The sequence below is a fragment of the Myotis myotis genome, unplaced genomic scaffold, assembly GCF_014108235.1.
Source record: "Myotis myotis isolate mMyoMyo1 unplaced genomic scaffold, mMyoMyo1.p scaffold_m19_p_13, whole genome shotgun sequence".
Taxonomy (NCBI): domain Eukaryota; kingdom Metazoa; phylum Chordata; class Mammalia; order Chiroptera; family Vespertilionidae; genus Myotis; species Myotis myotis.
The window spans coordinates 29,934,562-29,950,693 of NW_023416317.1; the positions used below are offsets into that span (position 1 = coordinate 29,934,562).

The 16,132-nt window shown below is 41.9% G+C and overlaps 1 protein-coding gene across 2 annotated transcripts in view; it reads left to right on the plus strand.

Moving 5' to 3' along the window:
* The first annotated feature begins 5,007 nt into the window (after positions 1-5,007).
* Positions 5,008-16,132, plus strand: part of MSL2 (MSL complex subunit 2) — a 36,023-nt gene continuing 24,898 nt past the window's right edge. The window contains exon 1 of one of the 2 annotated variants that reach the window (XM_036332512.1): positions 5,008-6,401. In XM_036332512.1, the coding sequence (XP_036188405.1) occupies positions 6,260-6,401 (142 nt within the window). In that variant the 5' untranslated portion in view covers positions 5,008-6,259. Of the gene's footprint in view, positions 6,402-11,284; positions 11,481-16,132 lie in introns of those variants that run through there. The other variant, XM_036332514.1, reaches the window with a different exon arrangement.

Here is a 16,132-nt window from a genome sequence, read left to right on the forward strand (position 1 = left end):
AAAGTCCACACAAGATTGTTTTACTCATAATGTAACAGAAATATCTGTTAAGAAATTTTAGGTTTGCATCAATTGCATCCCTAAATCCTCTCCACGCTGAATTGTAAATTAGCTGTGTATATAACTGCCACCCCAACTAGACTGTGAACTCTTTGAGGGCTGGAAACTGTTGAATTATTCATTTTTTTATTCTGAATGCCTGGCATGTAACTGGAAATAAATGTTGGTTGCAAAAATGAATGGACAAATTTAATAGGCATTGGAATAATGTTGAAAGTATCTTGGGGAATAAAAACACTAACATTTAATGGGTACCTTAATATGTGTCTGGCACTGTGCTGGGTGGATAATCAATAAAGCAAGATGCTTTGTTTATACTAGAATTAGGGATGAAGAAGCTGGAGGCAATTTTAATATTTGAGATATAAAATAAATGAGTGCGCCCTAACCGGTTTGGCTCAGTGGATAGAGCGTTGGCCTGCGGACTGAAGGGTCCCAGGTTCAATTCCGGTCAAGGGCATGTACCTTGGTTGCAGGCACATCCCCAGTAGGGGGTGTGCAGGAAGCAGCTGATTGATGTTTCTCTCTCATCCATGTTTCTAACTCTCTATCCTCTCCCTTTCTCTCTGTAAAAAATCAATAAAATCTATTTAAAAAAAATAAAATAAATGAGTGCTGGAGTTGCTAAATAAATGTTTTTGGATGAAATGAATGGATAGATGTATTGATTTGAAAGAAATGTCATAGAAAAATATCAATAGGAATTGATATGCAAAGGAAAATGATTCTTTTGAGGATCTCTAAGACTGAGTGTTGGGGAGGTATAACCACAGCTAAAGAGCAGAAAATGGAAAAGGAAGTTGTTAACAGAGAGGACTGGTCAAGGAAAGAAGAGAAGGTCTGGTCTGGGTTAGGCTTTGATTTAATTTCATCTGATTTACTGCTCCCTGTAAAAATGCATTTGCTCTAGACAGTCTCCAAAGATTTGTTATGAGTTTAGATTAAGGTTAGATTGAAGTAAGATTGATTTCTTTCCACAATCATAGTAAATTAAACACTTGTTCTGCTATAACAATGCCATCAACTGGGTGGTTTAAACAACAAACACTTATTTCTCACCGTTCTGGGAGCTGGAAATCTGAGGCCAGAATGCCATCCTGGTCGCCTGATGAGGGCTCTCTTCTCAGTTGAAGATGGGGGACTTCTCCTTGTATCCTCACATGGCAAAGAGAAGGAGAACTCTCTGGGGTCTCTTTTATAAGAGCACTACTTCCGTTTTTGAGGGCTCCACCCTGGTGATCTAGTTATCTCCCAAAGGCCCCACCCTCTTAATACCATTGAACTGGGGGGTTAGGATTACAACATCTGAATTTGGAGGGGACGCAAACATTCAGTCCATATCAGATGGCTATAATGGTGAAGGCAGTAGAGTGGACATACTAGGCAGTAAGGGAGAATGCAACATAGGAAAGTGGGAGAGGGCAATTGTTATCTTTAGATAGTTTTTGGTGGAGGAAGAAAAAGATGGGGACAGAAGAAGGAGGAGGAGGGGAAAGGCAAACAACTATTTCATAATTTCATAAAGGGCCTAACCTCTCAGAAAGTCCCTCTGACTTACTGCCAGCCTGATCATTGTTCTTTGAAAGCATCACTACAACTACTTCTGCATTTACTTCATTGTCCACAAAGTGCAATCAATAAATATTTGTTGATGGATTATTCTGAGTGTTTCAAATCAATCCACACTTCTAGTTTTATTAAGGATTTTAGAATTGACATTGATTAAGCTGAAATAAGAACTGTCTTTAAATTTGCAAGACATTTTATATCTCTCCCCAAGGAAAAGCAAATATGTAAACCTTTGTCCATGCCCATTATGCACCAAACACTGTACTGGAGGTTTTCTTTACAATATTGCATTCCTAGTAACTCATTATTATTTTAAAAATTAATTAGTGCCCATTATATGTCAGATTCTATCCTAGGTGATGACGATAAAAGGCAAAGAGGGAGAAACTCTGACCTTTTAGCAGTTTTAGTATAATGGGGAGAAGATAGGGCCAAATCAGGAACTGTCAAGAACTGTAAGTACAATGAAAGAGGTAAGCACTTGGCAATCCTGGAGAATAGAAATAAGTTTTAATTTAAAAAGAGTAGGTAATACAGACAATTAGAATGGAACATCTGTTTAAATGAAAATTTTCATTTGTCTGAATAAAAAAAATTTTTTTTTGAATGACAATTTAACTGGATGCCAAGAGGAGCCTAAGGAGACATGATTAAATGTTGGAGGCCCTGGAGGTCATCCTGGATCAGGAAAATGATATTAGAGAAAAACTGAATAAATGTAAATAGAATATGGATTTTAGTTAATCATGTGTATTACTATTAGTTCCTCAATTGTGACAAATGTACCATACTAATGTAAGATATTAATAGGTAAAATTGGGTGTAGAATATACTAGAACTATTTGATGTATCTGTGTAATAATTCTGTAAATTCAAAACTGTTTTAAAGTAAACATTTCATTAAAATTCTTAAACTTGCATCTTGTATTTTTGTTAGCTCTGGCAACACTAACACTTTACTTCCAAATAATCATTAAGCATAAAATATAAAAAATAATCTTAAATTGATAATTAAGGGATTTAAGTTGTATATAATTTCTCCTAGGTATTTGATCCGAACACTTTATTTTTAAATATAATATTTATTGAAGTAAAGCACACATAGAGAAAAGAGTGCACTAAACATAAGTGTGCAACTAGATGAACTTTCACAAAGTAATCACACTAGTGTGTGGGTGTAACTACAACCCAGATCAGGAAAAGCATGTGACCAGCAGTCCAGAAGCAACCTCATGGTCCTTTCCTATTAAAGGTAATCATTATCATGACTTCTAGCACCACAAATTAATTTGCCTGTGTACCTAACATAAATGAACTCAAACAATATGGACTGCCAAACACTTTATTTTCTATACACAGTTCATTTGTTTTCTTTCTTTCTTTTTTGGCAAGGCTCAAGCAACCAAATAATTATTAGGGATTATTCTTCAATGTAGGAAAAAAACTGGCTTAAGTCCCCCCCTCCAATGAACCATCAATAAAATTAATCTTAATTTGGCTTGTGTACATCTCAAGAGATTTAAAAAATACAGTTATGAGAAAATCTGCAAGGTTAAAGCCCTGCAAGTAATCACTTTTCTGGGGTGACTGCTAATTTATGCTGCCTGAATAGAAAACGGTGCTGATTATTTTATTCTTGCTGCTCCTTTGGGAAAGAACCACCTCTGTGTTGTGGAAGAAGACCTTAGAATTTGGAATAAAAATAGACATGTATACTGTAACAGTTTTATTTGAAGAGGAGCTTGGAAAAAATCTTTTATAAAAAAAAAGAAGATGGGGATTTGAAGAATGAGAGTGAATTTTAGAGTATCTGCCGCTTTCCGGATACAAGACAACCAAACATATTTTGCTCCACTTTAATATCTGCTTTGTTGCGTAACACAACTAGGAAGTTAGTCCTTATTGCTTAATACTTAATTGTTGGTAATATGCTAGGCCTTATAAAGAAAACCTGTTTTCAGTGGTAGTAGAAATGATATATCAGAGGTTTATACAGGTTCCCTCAATCTCTTAACTATTCAGTTCTCCTAAGTGACAAGGCCCTGACACTAACATGTATGTGTGCCACGAGAGATTTCCTTACGTTGTACATTCCATTTTGTAAACTTGCAGAGCAGCTACTACGTGCACAAAATTATGCTGAACAGCTTTGGTATGTCCAGAGATAAGAAACGGTTCCTATGCTGTGCTTCTGCTTGTGCTAGTCAAAGGAGGTTTTGTACCTTTACAGCGGAAGGGAATCAGGTTAAGTTAGATGTTTATTTAATCTGAGTCCTTAGTCTTCTGGAAAAAAACCCAAAAACAACCCCCCCCCCCCAAAAAAAATAAAAAAAAACCCCACACAAACCCATAAGGCAAAAACTTGTTTAAAAACAGATACTACATTTAAGGATTTGCGTTCGTTCTAAAGCAGGACCGTGCATTCTTAAGGTTGATTTACACAGAAGGGCTAGGTCTGCCACCGGAGCTGAAAAGGGGGTTCGTGTTTTTCAAACTGGACTGTTCCACGGGGAGCTCCATGCGGCCCTGGATGGCGCCTCTGCAAGGCCGGGCGGCTCCCTTTCGCCTGACTCCCCGGACCAGAGGCTGCGGAAGCCCGGCTCTGGCTGGGGGAGAAGGAAGCCCGGCTCCGGCTGGGGGAGAGGCCTTCGGTCCGGGCCTGCGGGCCCTCAGCCCCGCCAAGGCCGCCCAGAGCCGCGGGGCGTGCAGCCACATTGCCTGCGGCCCGCCCTCCCGGCCGGGCGAGCACCAGCGAGCCAGCCGCGGCAGCGCCCTTTCGCGGTCCAGAAGCCCGGTTCCGGGATAAAGGCCGCGGGGGCGGGACTTGGGCTGCGCGGGGCTGTTTCCTCTTCGTGTGGTCCGTCCGGGTGGTGAGAGGCCGCGCCGCAGCCAGGGCGGAGCGTCCCGTGGCGCGACCTCGCCCGGCCTGAGCTGGGGCGGGCACGGAGGAAGCCGTGTCGCGCGGGGAGCCGACAGCCCACACCGGGGAAAGATGGGTCAAGTGGCGGAGGTTCCACCACCGCCCACACGCCCGGGAGAGGGAATTTGAGCGCGCCTGGGGGCGGGGGCGGGGAGAGCGGGCGGCTCTCTGAGAGCATGCTCCGTGCGGAGAGCCTGACATGCGCCGTGAGCCCTGGGTGGGTTGGCAGCGGGTGGAGGGGGGGTGGCTGGCGCGAGCGGGCTGATGTGTTTATCCGGTTTTCTGGGTGGGCGGTCAAAGCGCACGCGTTCAGGGCGAAAGGCGGTGGGGCTGGGCGGCGGAATGCGCACGCGCTGAGCGGGCCGACAGCTCTGGGAGGGCGTGGAGGGGGCTCTGGGAGAAGCAGGGGAAAAGGGAAGCCAAGGGAAAGGAAAGGGCGGGGGGAGGGGTGAGAGTGTGCTCTGCGCATGCGTGCGAGCGCCAGCGACGACGGCGGCGGGGGAGTCTCGGGGATGACAGTGGCTTTGCCCGTTGGGGTAACGGTCGTCGTCTCCGGCCGGGCTTGGGGCACCGCACAGACCGCAGGATCCATTAAGGCCGCAGCAGCCCGGGCCCTACCGAGCTAGAGGGGCGCGTGGAGTCGGGGTGAGGGCGGCGAGGCGCGGGGGGAGGGGCCTGCGGCGGGGCCTGCTGTGTGCGCTGGGCGGCGGCGGGCCTGGCTGTGTGAGCGCTCGCCTCTGCCGCGGCCGGGCGGGCTCCGTGGGCGGCGGCGGCCGTCGTGCTTGGCGGAGGCGGTGTCCGTGTGTGCAGCGCGGAGAAGATGGCCGGGCAGTGAGGGGCGGCGCTTGCGCCTGGTGACCTCGGAACGAGCGACTAAGAAGCGAGGGGCGCCGCCGCGGCCCGGCTGGGCCTGCTCCCCGCCCCCTCCCGCCGCTCCGCCGCCGGCCCGCGAACTTCCTCCCTCCCGGCCGGCCCTCCCCCGTCGGTTGCGGGACGGACTTTCCCGCCTCGACGCCTCCTGGAACAGCGGGGCTGTAATCGCCGGGGCGGAGAGCCGGGCTCAGGCCGGGCCCCGCGTGCGATATGGAGAGCGCGGCGGCGGCCTCGGCCCTCCGCAACAGCCGCCTTCGGAGCCGCCGCGGCTTCGGGCACTAGATCGAGGAAGCTGACCCAGGAGCTGTCGTCCTTGCCGTCGCCGCTGCCTCCGCAGCGAGCGCTGTGATGGAGTAGGGGCCCTGCCGCCGGTGAGAAGCGTGCCCGCCCCTCGGACCGGGCCGGGTCCCGCTCCCGCCCAGCTCGACCTGAGGAGATACCTCCGCGTCCGGAGATGCAGCCCGAGCGCAGGCCGCCCGCCGAGCCGCGGGGCTAGACTGTTCGCCGAGTCGCGGCCCGAGCCCCGAAGCCGCCACGTTCTGCGCCCCGCGGCCGCCTGGGACAAACTCGAACGCTGGTTCCTCTACTTTTTTTTTTTTTTCTTTTTCCTTCTTCATCTGCAAGTCTCAGGGACGGAGGAGGGGCGCCGAGGCCCCATGTGTGGGAGGATTGCTTCAGCCTCGAAAACTTGCACGGATTTTGGTGACTACTTTGGCCAGTGGTTCTGCTCTGATTTCCTCCCAATTGTTGCAAATTCGCCATTGTTCCCAGGCTGCTCACAAAGTTGGATCCGGAATTTTTTTTCAACCGGGAGCCAACGGTGTCGAAGTGTCTGCAATGAACCCCGTGAATGCTACTGCTCTCTACATTTCCGCGAGCCGCCTAGTGCTCAACTACGACCCCGGAGACCCCAAGGCGTTTACCGAGATTAACAGGCTCTTGCCTTACTTCCGACAGTCCCTCTCGTGCTGTGTTTGCGGTGAGACACCTTTTATTGTTCCCTTTTTAGGCTTTTTTTTTTTTTTAAATACCTTTGGGCAATGGTAACGGGAACGGTTCGAGAACTTGGTAGTTTGCATTATTAAGCTTTTGTTATTTGTGCAGTGGTATACAGTCATTAGTTTTGACACTCCAAAGGACTTTCACCCGGCATTTCAGAAAGAATCCTTCCAAACCGCTTTGTACAGCGGTCTGAACGTTTGAAACTGTTTATTTCATCTTAGGTCAGTTCCTTAGCATTTCTGATGATGGTTTTTTAAGTGACGTGAAATATGCATGTATCCTGCTGCCTTTTTTTTTTTTTAACCTTCGGTACAAGAATTGATTTAATACCTAGCTTAGTTAAATCCGGTTAAAACATGTACATGTGGCGTGTTTGCATTTCCCCAAACTGGTGTTGTGTGTGGGTGCTGGTATAATGTGACGCGCCCACAGCTGGTGAACTCGGTGCGGAACTTGCCCCCAGGTCCTTCCACAAATGCTTTGACAGTGGGACGGTAAACAGTGCGCCAGGGAATACTTGATAGGGTACTAAATACTTTTTAGCTAGTGGGATTTTTACAGGATTACGTTTCGTACTGATTTTGTGGCTTTAATACATTGTGGCCTGGTAGAAGGTTATTTTAGGTATTTCTATTAAAAAAATATTAGTGTGGCCCTAACTGGTTTGGCTCAGTGGTTAGAGCGTCGGCCCGTGGACTGAAGGGTCCCGGGTTTGATTCCAGTCAGGGGCGCATGTCCAGGTTGCGGGCTCGATTCCCAGAGCGGGGTGTGCAGGAGGCAGCCGATCAATGATTCTCATATCTCTCTCTCCCTCTCCCTTCCTCTCTGAAATCAGTAAAACTATATCAAAAAAATAGTGTGGTGGGGAGGATATTTTCAAGTTATTTTTGAGAGATGGAGATGCTAAGTTGTTTAATAAATCGAAGTTTCTCAAAAGTAATAATTTGGATTAACTGCATGTATAATAACTATTACCCCCCCCCCCCCAAAAAAAAAAAACAGACACGATGAAAACGTTAATATACAAAGGAAAGGGCAGCTGGCCAAAAAAGCAGTAATATAGTCCACTTCGTATTCTTATTACGACACAAATTTTGAGGCTTTGTTGATCCACTCGCTTGTTTAGTCAGTATTTCAGAAATTTAGGCATTTCAGGCTTTCACGTTGTCTTAAATTAGATAAAGAAGTGTAATTTTGTGATTATTAATTTGAGATTCATCTAGCATTTTCTGTATAGCTCTGGGGGACGGCACTGAAGGAGTGCAGAAGAGGTGAAGATTGTGTTTTTTTTGTACACCAGGTACTTAATCTCATAAAAATTTAAGTAACTCTGTTAGAAGGTGATTAAGTTCTACTGTGACTGGTTGAATCTTAACAACTTTATAGAGAATCACTTGCCCTGGGCAAATCACTAAACTGCCCTGGGTCTCAATTTTTTAATATAAAAAATGAGTTTTGGGCTAGATTTCAAGTTTCCTTTCAGATTAAATTTTACTAATGTAAGCATTAGGATTTGATTGGTTTCAAGATTCCCTCTTACCCCACTGCGAATTTTTATGGAGTGCTTTATTTATTTGTTTATTTATTTATTTTTAACAGCTTTTGATAGTTTGTGGACTGAGGAAATGGAGCTGCTATACCTTTCTTATCCACAAACCATTCTTGGAGGTTTGGGGGGTGGATTGCTGAGGTAGGGATGAAGTAGGGGAAAGAGCGGACATAGGGCTGCTAGATAGAACAGCAGTAGAGAGTGATGTTATCCAGGTAACACTTGAAGATCTGATAAGTCTCCTTTTTACTAGGTAGATGGGATTTAACTCTCTAAGGGGGGAAATGGTAGTTTTGAATTGTGTAGGTACTTGGATTTGAAGTTCTTATCAGTAGCTTCAGGTTAGTTGTGGTCTAATTGAACATTTCCCCCAGATTCTAACCTGGATTTAAAAATAAAATTGCCATTAAAGATAAAATTATATTTAAAGAGTCCCCAAGTGTCGTTTTTAAATATTTTTTAAAACCAGTCTTGGCAACACAAGGGGAATTTTTCTGACAAGTGGAGCTTTGTAATTATTTTTTCTTGTTCACTTTCCCTCCCCCTCCATTCTATGGAAAAGATTTGTGGATTCTACTTCCTTGTAACTGAGTAGTTGGCATAAAATTTCAGCAATCTGGATGTAGCTTCAGGCCTCCATCCTTGGGTGTCCCCCCCCCCCCCCGCCCCCCGCCCCCCGCCCCCCGCCCCCCGTGTAGTCTGTGGTTATCAATAGATAGGGGAACAAATCAGTTATTTGAATTCAGATCCAGCATTTAATAAAACTTTGTATCAGGTGCTACCCTAGACTCTCTTTCTTAGTTGAAAAACATAAACTCATTCAATTCTAGGGCCTGTGCAATTTTCTTTCATGAAGGTAAGTAAAAGTAAAGTGTAATTCTGTCTTGCTGCATGTTGTAAATAGGGAGTTTGTTTCAACAGGCCCTCCAACATATGATGCAGTCCTACCTTTTCAGCCTGTATTCAACTGCTCCCTTACATAATTGCTCTGCTTCAGCCAGGTTGATATTTTTTGCCTTTTCAAACATACATACATGCCTTATGTTTTCTTCTTTTCCCACTAAAAAGTTCTCTTTGTCCTTTGAATCTCTGTAACCTTTTGTTCCAGTCACAGGCACTTAAAACTCTTTCAGTGCAGTTTTTATTTTATTTTAATTTTTTTGTTGGTGCAGTTTTTATAACTAATTCTTCTGATACATTACGGAAAATACCATGATTTTGTACATTTTTGTGTTCCTCTTGCCTTATCCTTTCTCTCCTAGCAGTGACTTGCGTGTAGGTGTTTATGAGACACAGGAAGAAAGTGAGAGTAGGTGAGGGAGGGAAAGTAAAAGACTTACAAACTTTGTAGTTAGGTTCAAATCTTGATTCTTCTGCTTTTGTGTAGACAAGTTACTTTAAGTTTTTGCCTCAACTTTATCTACAAATGGAGGATGACTATACCTTCTTCAAGTTTGTTTCTCCAAATTTGTTATATGTGGGCTTGCTTTTTAGTGGGGAAAAACCTTTTGACCCTATGAGAACAAGTCTATGGAATTGGTGTCTGGCACATATATGTACTTAATATCCCTTGTGCAGAAGTAGAGAGGGAGGAGGAGGTGATCGAAGAGACTAAACTGTCAGGTCAATTACTGTCAAACTTAGACTATTCTCTGGAACTTCAGGTTTTGTTATTGTTTGATATGTAAATTAGCTGTTTATCACGGTTTTGGTTTTTCAATTGCCTTGTATATTTAAACCTTCTGAAGCTTCAGGTGAATGGGATATTGCTTCATAGAATTACTGTACTTTCTAGGCCATAAAACAGAATTATAGTGACTACTACTTTTTGTGTCAGTTTTTCCCCCTTGCTCTAAATATTGGGACGACATGCTTTATCATGTAGCAGAAAGTATAATTTCTTTTCTTTTTTTTAATGGCATGGAACTTAATAAATTCTGTCCTAGGGATTTAAAGTTTTCCATTAAACTTGCAAGTCCTCAAGTAATATAACAAGTTTTATATGTAGAATCAAATCCTGTTAGAGTTGGAAGGATGTGTTGAATGGAAAACTTTTACTTTCTGAGACATTTATAAGAGTCCTGTAAAGTAATCAGGATCAAATCTCTACTCATGAATATTTTCCTGGTGTTTTTATTTTTTTAGAGAGGAAGGGTGGGGGAGAGAGAGAGAGAAACATCAATGTGAGAGAATTAACATGCACCGGTTGCCTCCTATATGTTCCCTGACTTGGGATGGAACTTACAACCTAGGTATGTGCCCTGACCGGGAATTGAACTTGGGACCTTCTGGTGCATGAGACAATGCTCCAACCAACTGAGCCACAGTGGGGCTCCTGGTGTTTTAATTAGAGTCTAAGAACAAAGGGGTTTTACCTTTGGATTTACTTAATATTTTTGGACCTTCTAGACCAGTGGTTCTCAACCTTCCTAATGCCGTGACCCTTTAATAATACAGTTCCTCATGTTGTGGTGACCCCCAACCATAAAATTATTTTCGTTGCTACTTCATAACTGTAATTTTGCTAAGGTTATGAATCATAATGTAAATATCTGATATGCAGGATGTATTTTCATTGTTACAAATTGAACATAATTGAAGCATAGTGATTAATCACAAAAACAGTATGTAATTATATATGTGTTTTCCAATGGTCTTAGGTGACCCCTGTGAAAGGGTCGTTCGACCCCCAAAGGGGTCGCAACCCACAGAGTGAGAACCGCTGTTCTAGACATTCAATTTTTCATTTACAAAATGGGGAGGGGCTGGAGATTAGTGTTCCCCATTGAAACACATAAAGTGATATAGACTAAACAAGTTTTTGTTTTGAATGTGAAAGGACTTAAAGACAAAAGCCTATCTTTTACGTAGGTAGGTAGTTGGTTCCCTAAGGGTGAGAGCCTTGCTTGTTTTGTTTACTATAGTAGCCCAGTACCTGACAGTTACTGGTTTAACTTGTTGAATGGATGAAATTATTAAAAAGACAAAGTTTCAGAGTAGGAAGGATATGCTCTCAAATGAAGTATTTGCCTTAAAACCAAATAGATTTAGCTTTCCGAACAACTACCTTCACTTTACTTATTTTTCTCTTTTGCCATTGTATGTACTCCACCCCCCTGGAATTAGTGGAGTAGATGTCTTAAGAATCTCTTCCAGTGTGGAATATTGGAATTAACTTTGGTTTTGACAGAACAAATAATTTATAAATAGTAAGAATCTTCTTAACTGGAATTTGAACATATAGCTTGGAGTGTCTTATTGTAAACTACACATTTTTTATTTATTCTTAATATATTTTTATTTATTTTTAGATAGGAAGGGAGAGAGGGAAAGAAACATCAACTGCCTCCTACACACTGGGGATCCAGTCCACATTCTGGGCATGTATCCTGGACCTCCTGCTTCATGGATGATGCTCAATCCACTGAGCCTCACCAGCCGGGCAAACTACACACCCAACTCTAACAGGATTTGATTCTACAGATCAAATTTATTATATTATTTGAGGTATTACAAGTTTGCACATTTAAATTAAAAGGCCATTTGAATAATTGTATGTATTATATCAATATTTTATATTTTTGTCAAGCCTGGATTTATATTTTTCTAACCTGGATTTTAAAAAATTTTGCCATTTAAGAGTTCATTTGATACTTAAGATTTTATTTTTCTTCTACTTAAAATCACTGTAGTTAAAATTTTTTATTATTAGTAAACACATAATATAAAATTTGGTATCTTTTTTTTTGTTGTTGTTAATCCCCACCCACGGATACTTTTCCATTGATTTTTAGAGAGAGCGGAAGGGAGGGGGAGAGACTGATAAACATTGATTGGTTGTCTCCTGGAGGTACCTTGAGATTGAGCTTGCAACATAGGTACATGCCCTTGACCGGAATCGAGCCTGAGACCCTTTGAGACCCTTCAGTCCACAGGCTGATGCTCTATCCAGTGAGCCAAACCAGCTAGGGCTAAATTTGCCATCTTAATTATTTTTTTTTTTTAAACCTAAATCTCCAATGGTTAAGTAAACACATGAAATTTTTTAAAATTTATTTTTTGTTTTTACTTATTTTTTAAAATTGATTTCAGGGAGGGGATGAGAGGAGAGTCATTGAGTCATTGATCAGCTGCCTCCTACACTCGCCCTACTGGGGATTGAGCCAGCAACCTGGGCATTTGCCTTGACTGGGAATGGGTCGACCTTTAACCACTGAGTCATACTGACCAGGCTGTATTTTCTGTTTTAAAAAATGTTTATTTAAAATATATTTTTATTGATTTCAGAGAGGGAGAGAGAGAGAGAAACATCAATGATGAGAGAGAATCATTGATCGGCTGCCTCCTGCACACTCCACTCTGGGGATCTAGCCTGCAACCAGGACATATGCCCTAACCAGGAATTGAACTGTGACCTCCTGGTTCATAGGTTGATGCTCAACCACTGAGCCATGCTTGCCAGGCAAAATATTTTTTTGATAGTAGCCATTCTAATGGGTGTGAGGTGATACCTCATTGTGATTTTGATTTGCATTTCTATAATGATTTAGTGACATTGATCATATGCTTGTTGGTCATTTGTATATCATCTTGAAGAATCACCAACTTTCTTTTTTTAATCCTCACTGGGGGATATGCTTATTGATGTTAGAGAGAGGGGGAAAAAAGAGAGAGTAAGAAGGGGGAGAGAGAGAGAGGGAGAAGGGGAGAGGGAGAGGGAGAGAAACAGCGATTGGTCACCTTCTGCACGTGCCCTGACTGGGTATCAAACCTCAAACCTAGGTATGCACCCTGACCGGGAATTGAACCAGCAGCCTCTTGGTAGGTGGGATGACACTCCAACCAATTGAGCCACAGAGATTCACCTGGCCAGGGTGAATCACTATTATTTTTTATCTTGAAAACTTATTTCACTTACTACGTTTTTATTAATTCTGTAGAACCATTCATAAATTAACTTTATTGCATATGTAAAAATTTTAGAAATTAGCCATAAATGAATATTTCCCTTCATATAATTTGTTTCTGAATAGCTGTTCTGAGCATCGTGTAAGGACATCTGATTAGTGTTAAAGCAGAGTTGGTTTACCAGTTTTTTGGGGGGGAGGGACTTAAGTTCACCTGTTCTCTCTGATATGGGAAGAATTCTTTTTTTTTTTTTTTTTAAATATATTTTATTGATTTTTTACAGAGAGGAAGGGAGAGAGATAGAGAGTTAGAAACATCGATGAGAGAGAAACATCGATCAGCTGCCTCCTGCACATCTCCTACCGGGGATGTGCACGCAACCCAGGTACATGCCCTTGACCGGAATCGAACCCGGGACCTCTCAGTCCACAGGCCGACGCTCTATCCACTGAGCCAAACCGGTCTCGGCGGGAAGAATTCTTTAGGGAGCATTTATCTAGTGGGCTGGTAAAGAGGAACAGTAGTTAGTAATTTGCCTGGTAGATGCACTTCTTTTATTTCACACATTTATTTAACCATTTGTTTGGTTCTTTTCCTAAGAAAAATCTTTTTACAGTTCCTCTTTTAGTACTGTAAAAATTCTGAAAAGTTAATAATAGTTTGAATAATGGTTCAAGGCTGGCTGTATGGGATGTAGAATTAGGCAGGAGAAATTGTTTCAGTTTAAGTGAAATCTAGGAAGTGTGGGGCTTGAGTAGGACCAAGAAAAATGGTGAAGTTAGTTGCTCTTTTTCAGTAAGGCTTGATGGAGAGAACAGTTGGCTTGTTGAGGTTGCAGAAAAGTTTATTTCCATGAAGGGGAGAGACCCCTTGCAGTATAGTGGTTACTCAGGGCCTTTTGTGTGGGGACCTTTAATGCCAGGCTAAGGAATTTGACATTTATTTTGTAGATGTGTTTTTCTTTTTCTTTTTTCAAGTGTGTTTTAGTTCTGGCTGGGTAGCTCAGTTGGTTAGAGCATTGTCCCAATTCGACAGGATTGTGGGTTCAGTCCTGGTCAGGGCACATAGAAGAATCAACCAATGAATGCATAAATAAGTGGGACAACAAATTGATGTTTCTCTGTCCTTCTTGCTCTCTCTCTCTCTCTCTCTCTCTCTCTCTCTCTCTCTCTCTCCCCCCCCCCTTTCCCTCTTTCTTTCTCTCTCTAAAGTTGATAAAGTTTTTTAAAAAAGTGTCTTCTATAGGTTGCCAAAATCAAATATAATCTAAAGGGCTTGTTAAAATTCAGATTCCCAATTATCAGACTGATTGAATTGGAATTTCTGTGGGTAGTGCCTTGAGTGCCTTGTAATCTTTATTTAACACCTCCCTCCGGTCTTGATATGGGACAGGGGATTTGTAAATCACTGTTGTAAGCATTTGAGAAACATTTTAACTAGGAGAGGGATGTACTTTAAATTCTGTTTTAGAAAAGATTGATTTAGGAGTAGAATATGGGATTGATTACTGAATAGTGGTGGCAGTGGTAAGGGAACAACATAGAAAATGCTAAGGGAAATTTTTGTCTTATGGTTATCATAATACTTTAATTCTTTGATGTGTACTCTCCATATACTTTGTCATATTTCACTATAAACAGGTTAAAAAAATACGTTTGTATTGAGAGGAAGGGAGAAAGAGAGAGAAACATCAATCTGGGCTGCCTCCTGCACTTTCCCCCACCCGCCTCCTCCACTGGGGATGGAGCCTATAACCTAGGCATGTGCCCTGACCAGGAATTGAACCAGCGACCTCTGGGTGCACGGAATGATGCTCAACCAACTGAGCCACACTGGCCAGGGCCTCACTATGAATAGGTTAAATGAGACATTTCCTATTCTAAAATTTATAAACATGTCTGGCACAGTGCTTTCACATAGCATATACTTGATAAAATGTTTTGAATTATATTTAAGAACTGACAAAACCTGGCAGTTTAATACAGATGCATGGGAAAAATTGCAGGAGTCAAAAGTTCATATCAGAAATGAAGTTTGGAAGGACATGAAGAATTTAGGTAGGCTAGTTTGAAATGATATAGGGACAGCCCAATTAAAATATTCTTCAAGGGTTTAGCAATTTGGTGTAGATTTTGGGAGAGGTTGCAGTTAAGATAGAAATTAGAGCAGTTCAGGTGTGGGCCTAAGGAGAATGAAGAGAAGGATGAGACAATGTCGAATAATGTGATGGTGATTGGTGTTTAGGGGTGAGGAAATATTGGAAATATAATTAGGAAAGGATAAAAAGTAATCTAAAAACTTTTATTTTATGCCCTTCCCTGGAAACTTTGATTTAAAAATAATTTTATATACTATTTGATATAGTATAACAACATATCTTCTGAGTCTTGGGGTTGTGGTTATCAGTCCCTCAAGTTAATTTGAACATCCAGGTCTCCTTTCTTTGCATTCCTTATTTTCATATGAACACTCATATCATATTGATAACATCCATAGCACGCCATCATTCGTTGGTTAATGCCTTATTGTATTGGCTTCTCTCAGGAGTCACTTTTGTCTTCTTGTCCATTTAATTTCAAACCCTTACTCTTTTTTTTTTTTCTTTTAAAGGTTATTATTATTTTTGTTCCCTTGTCAGGAGTAGACTTTCACCTTAATTACTGTATATCTGGCTATTTTCTTGTTCCGACTCCTCCATAATAATTCAGCAGAATTTTCATTCATTACCCTTTTACTCCAGAGATCTTGAATCTTTGCAGAGTTGGAATATCTGTTTTTTTTTCAAGCTGTTTTAATCTAGTTTTACACCCAGTGTATTTTGTGTGTGCTGATTTTAGTTGTCTTATCAGTTTACATTTGTCTGTTTTCTTTGTTATAACCTACAGAAAATGTGCTGTTAAGATGTTGCCCGGTCTATACCTTGGAAATTAGTATGTTTTCTGGAAAGGTTGAATGGTTTTAAAATTCTTTATGTAATATTTATACTTAATCTTAGCCAAAAGGCTGAGAAGCGATTCTTTATATAGTATTTAAAGGCATATCTAAAGTGGGGGTGTGAGTTTAGAGTGTAACAACCTAAGGACTTTCAGCCCCCTACAAATCCTTCTAAATGTTTTTCCCTTGACGTTCAAATCTCTGCCTAAGGTTCTGATATCTAGGACTCTGGCAATATGTAATACAGGAATCTAGGATTAGAAAGCAGCATTCCAATTCAGGTATTCTTGTGATGCATTTCTGAATCCTCTCTACAG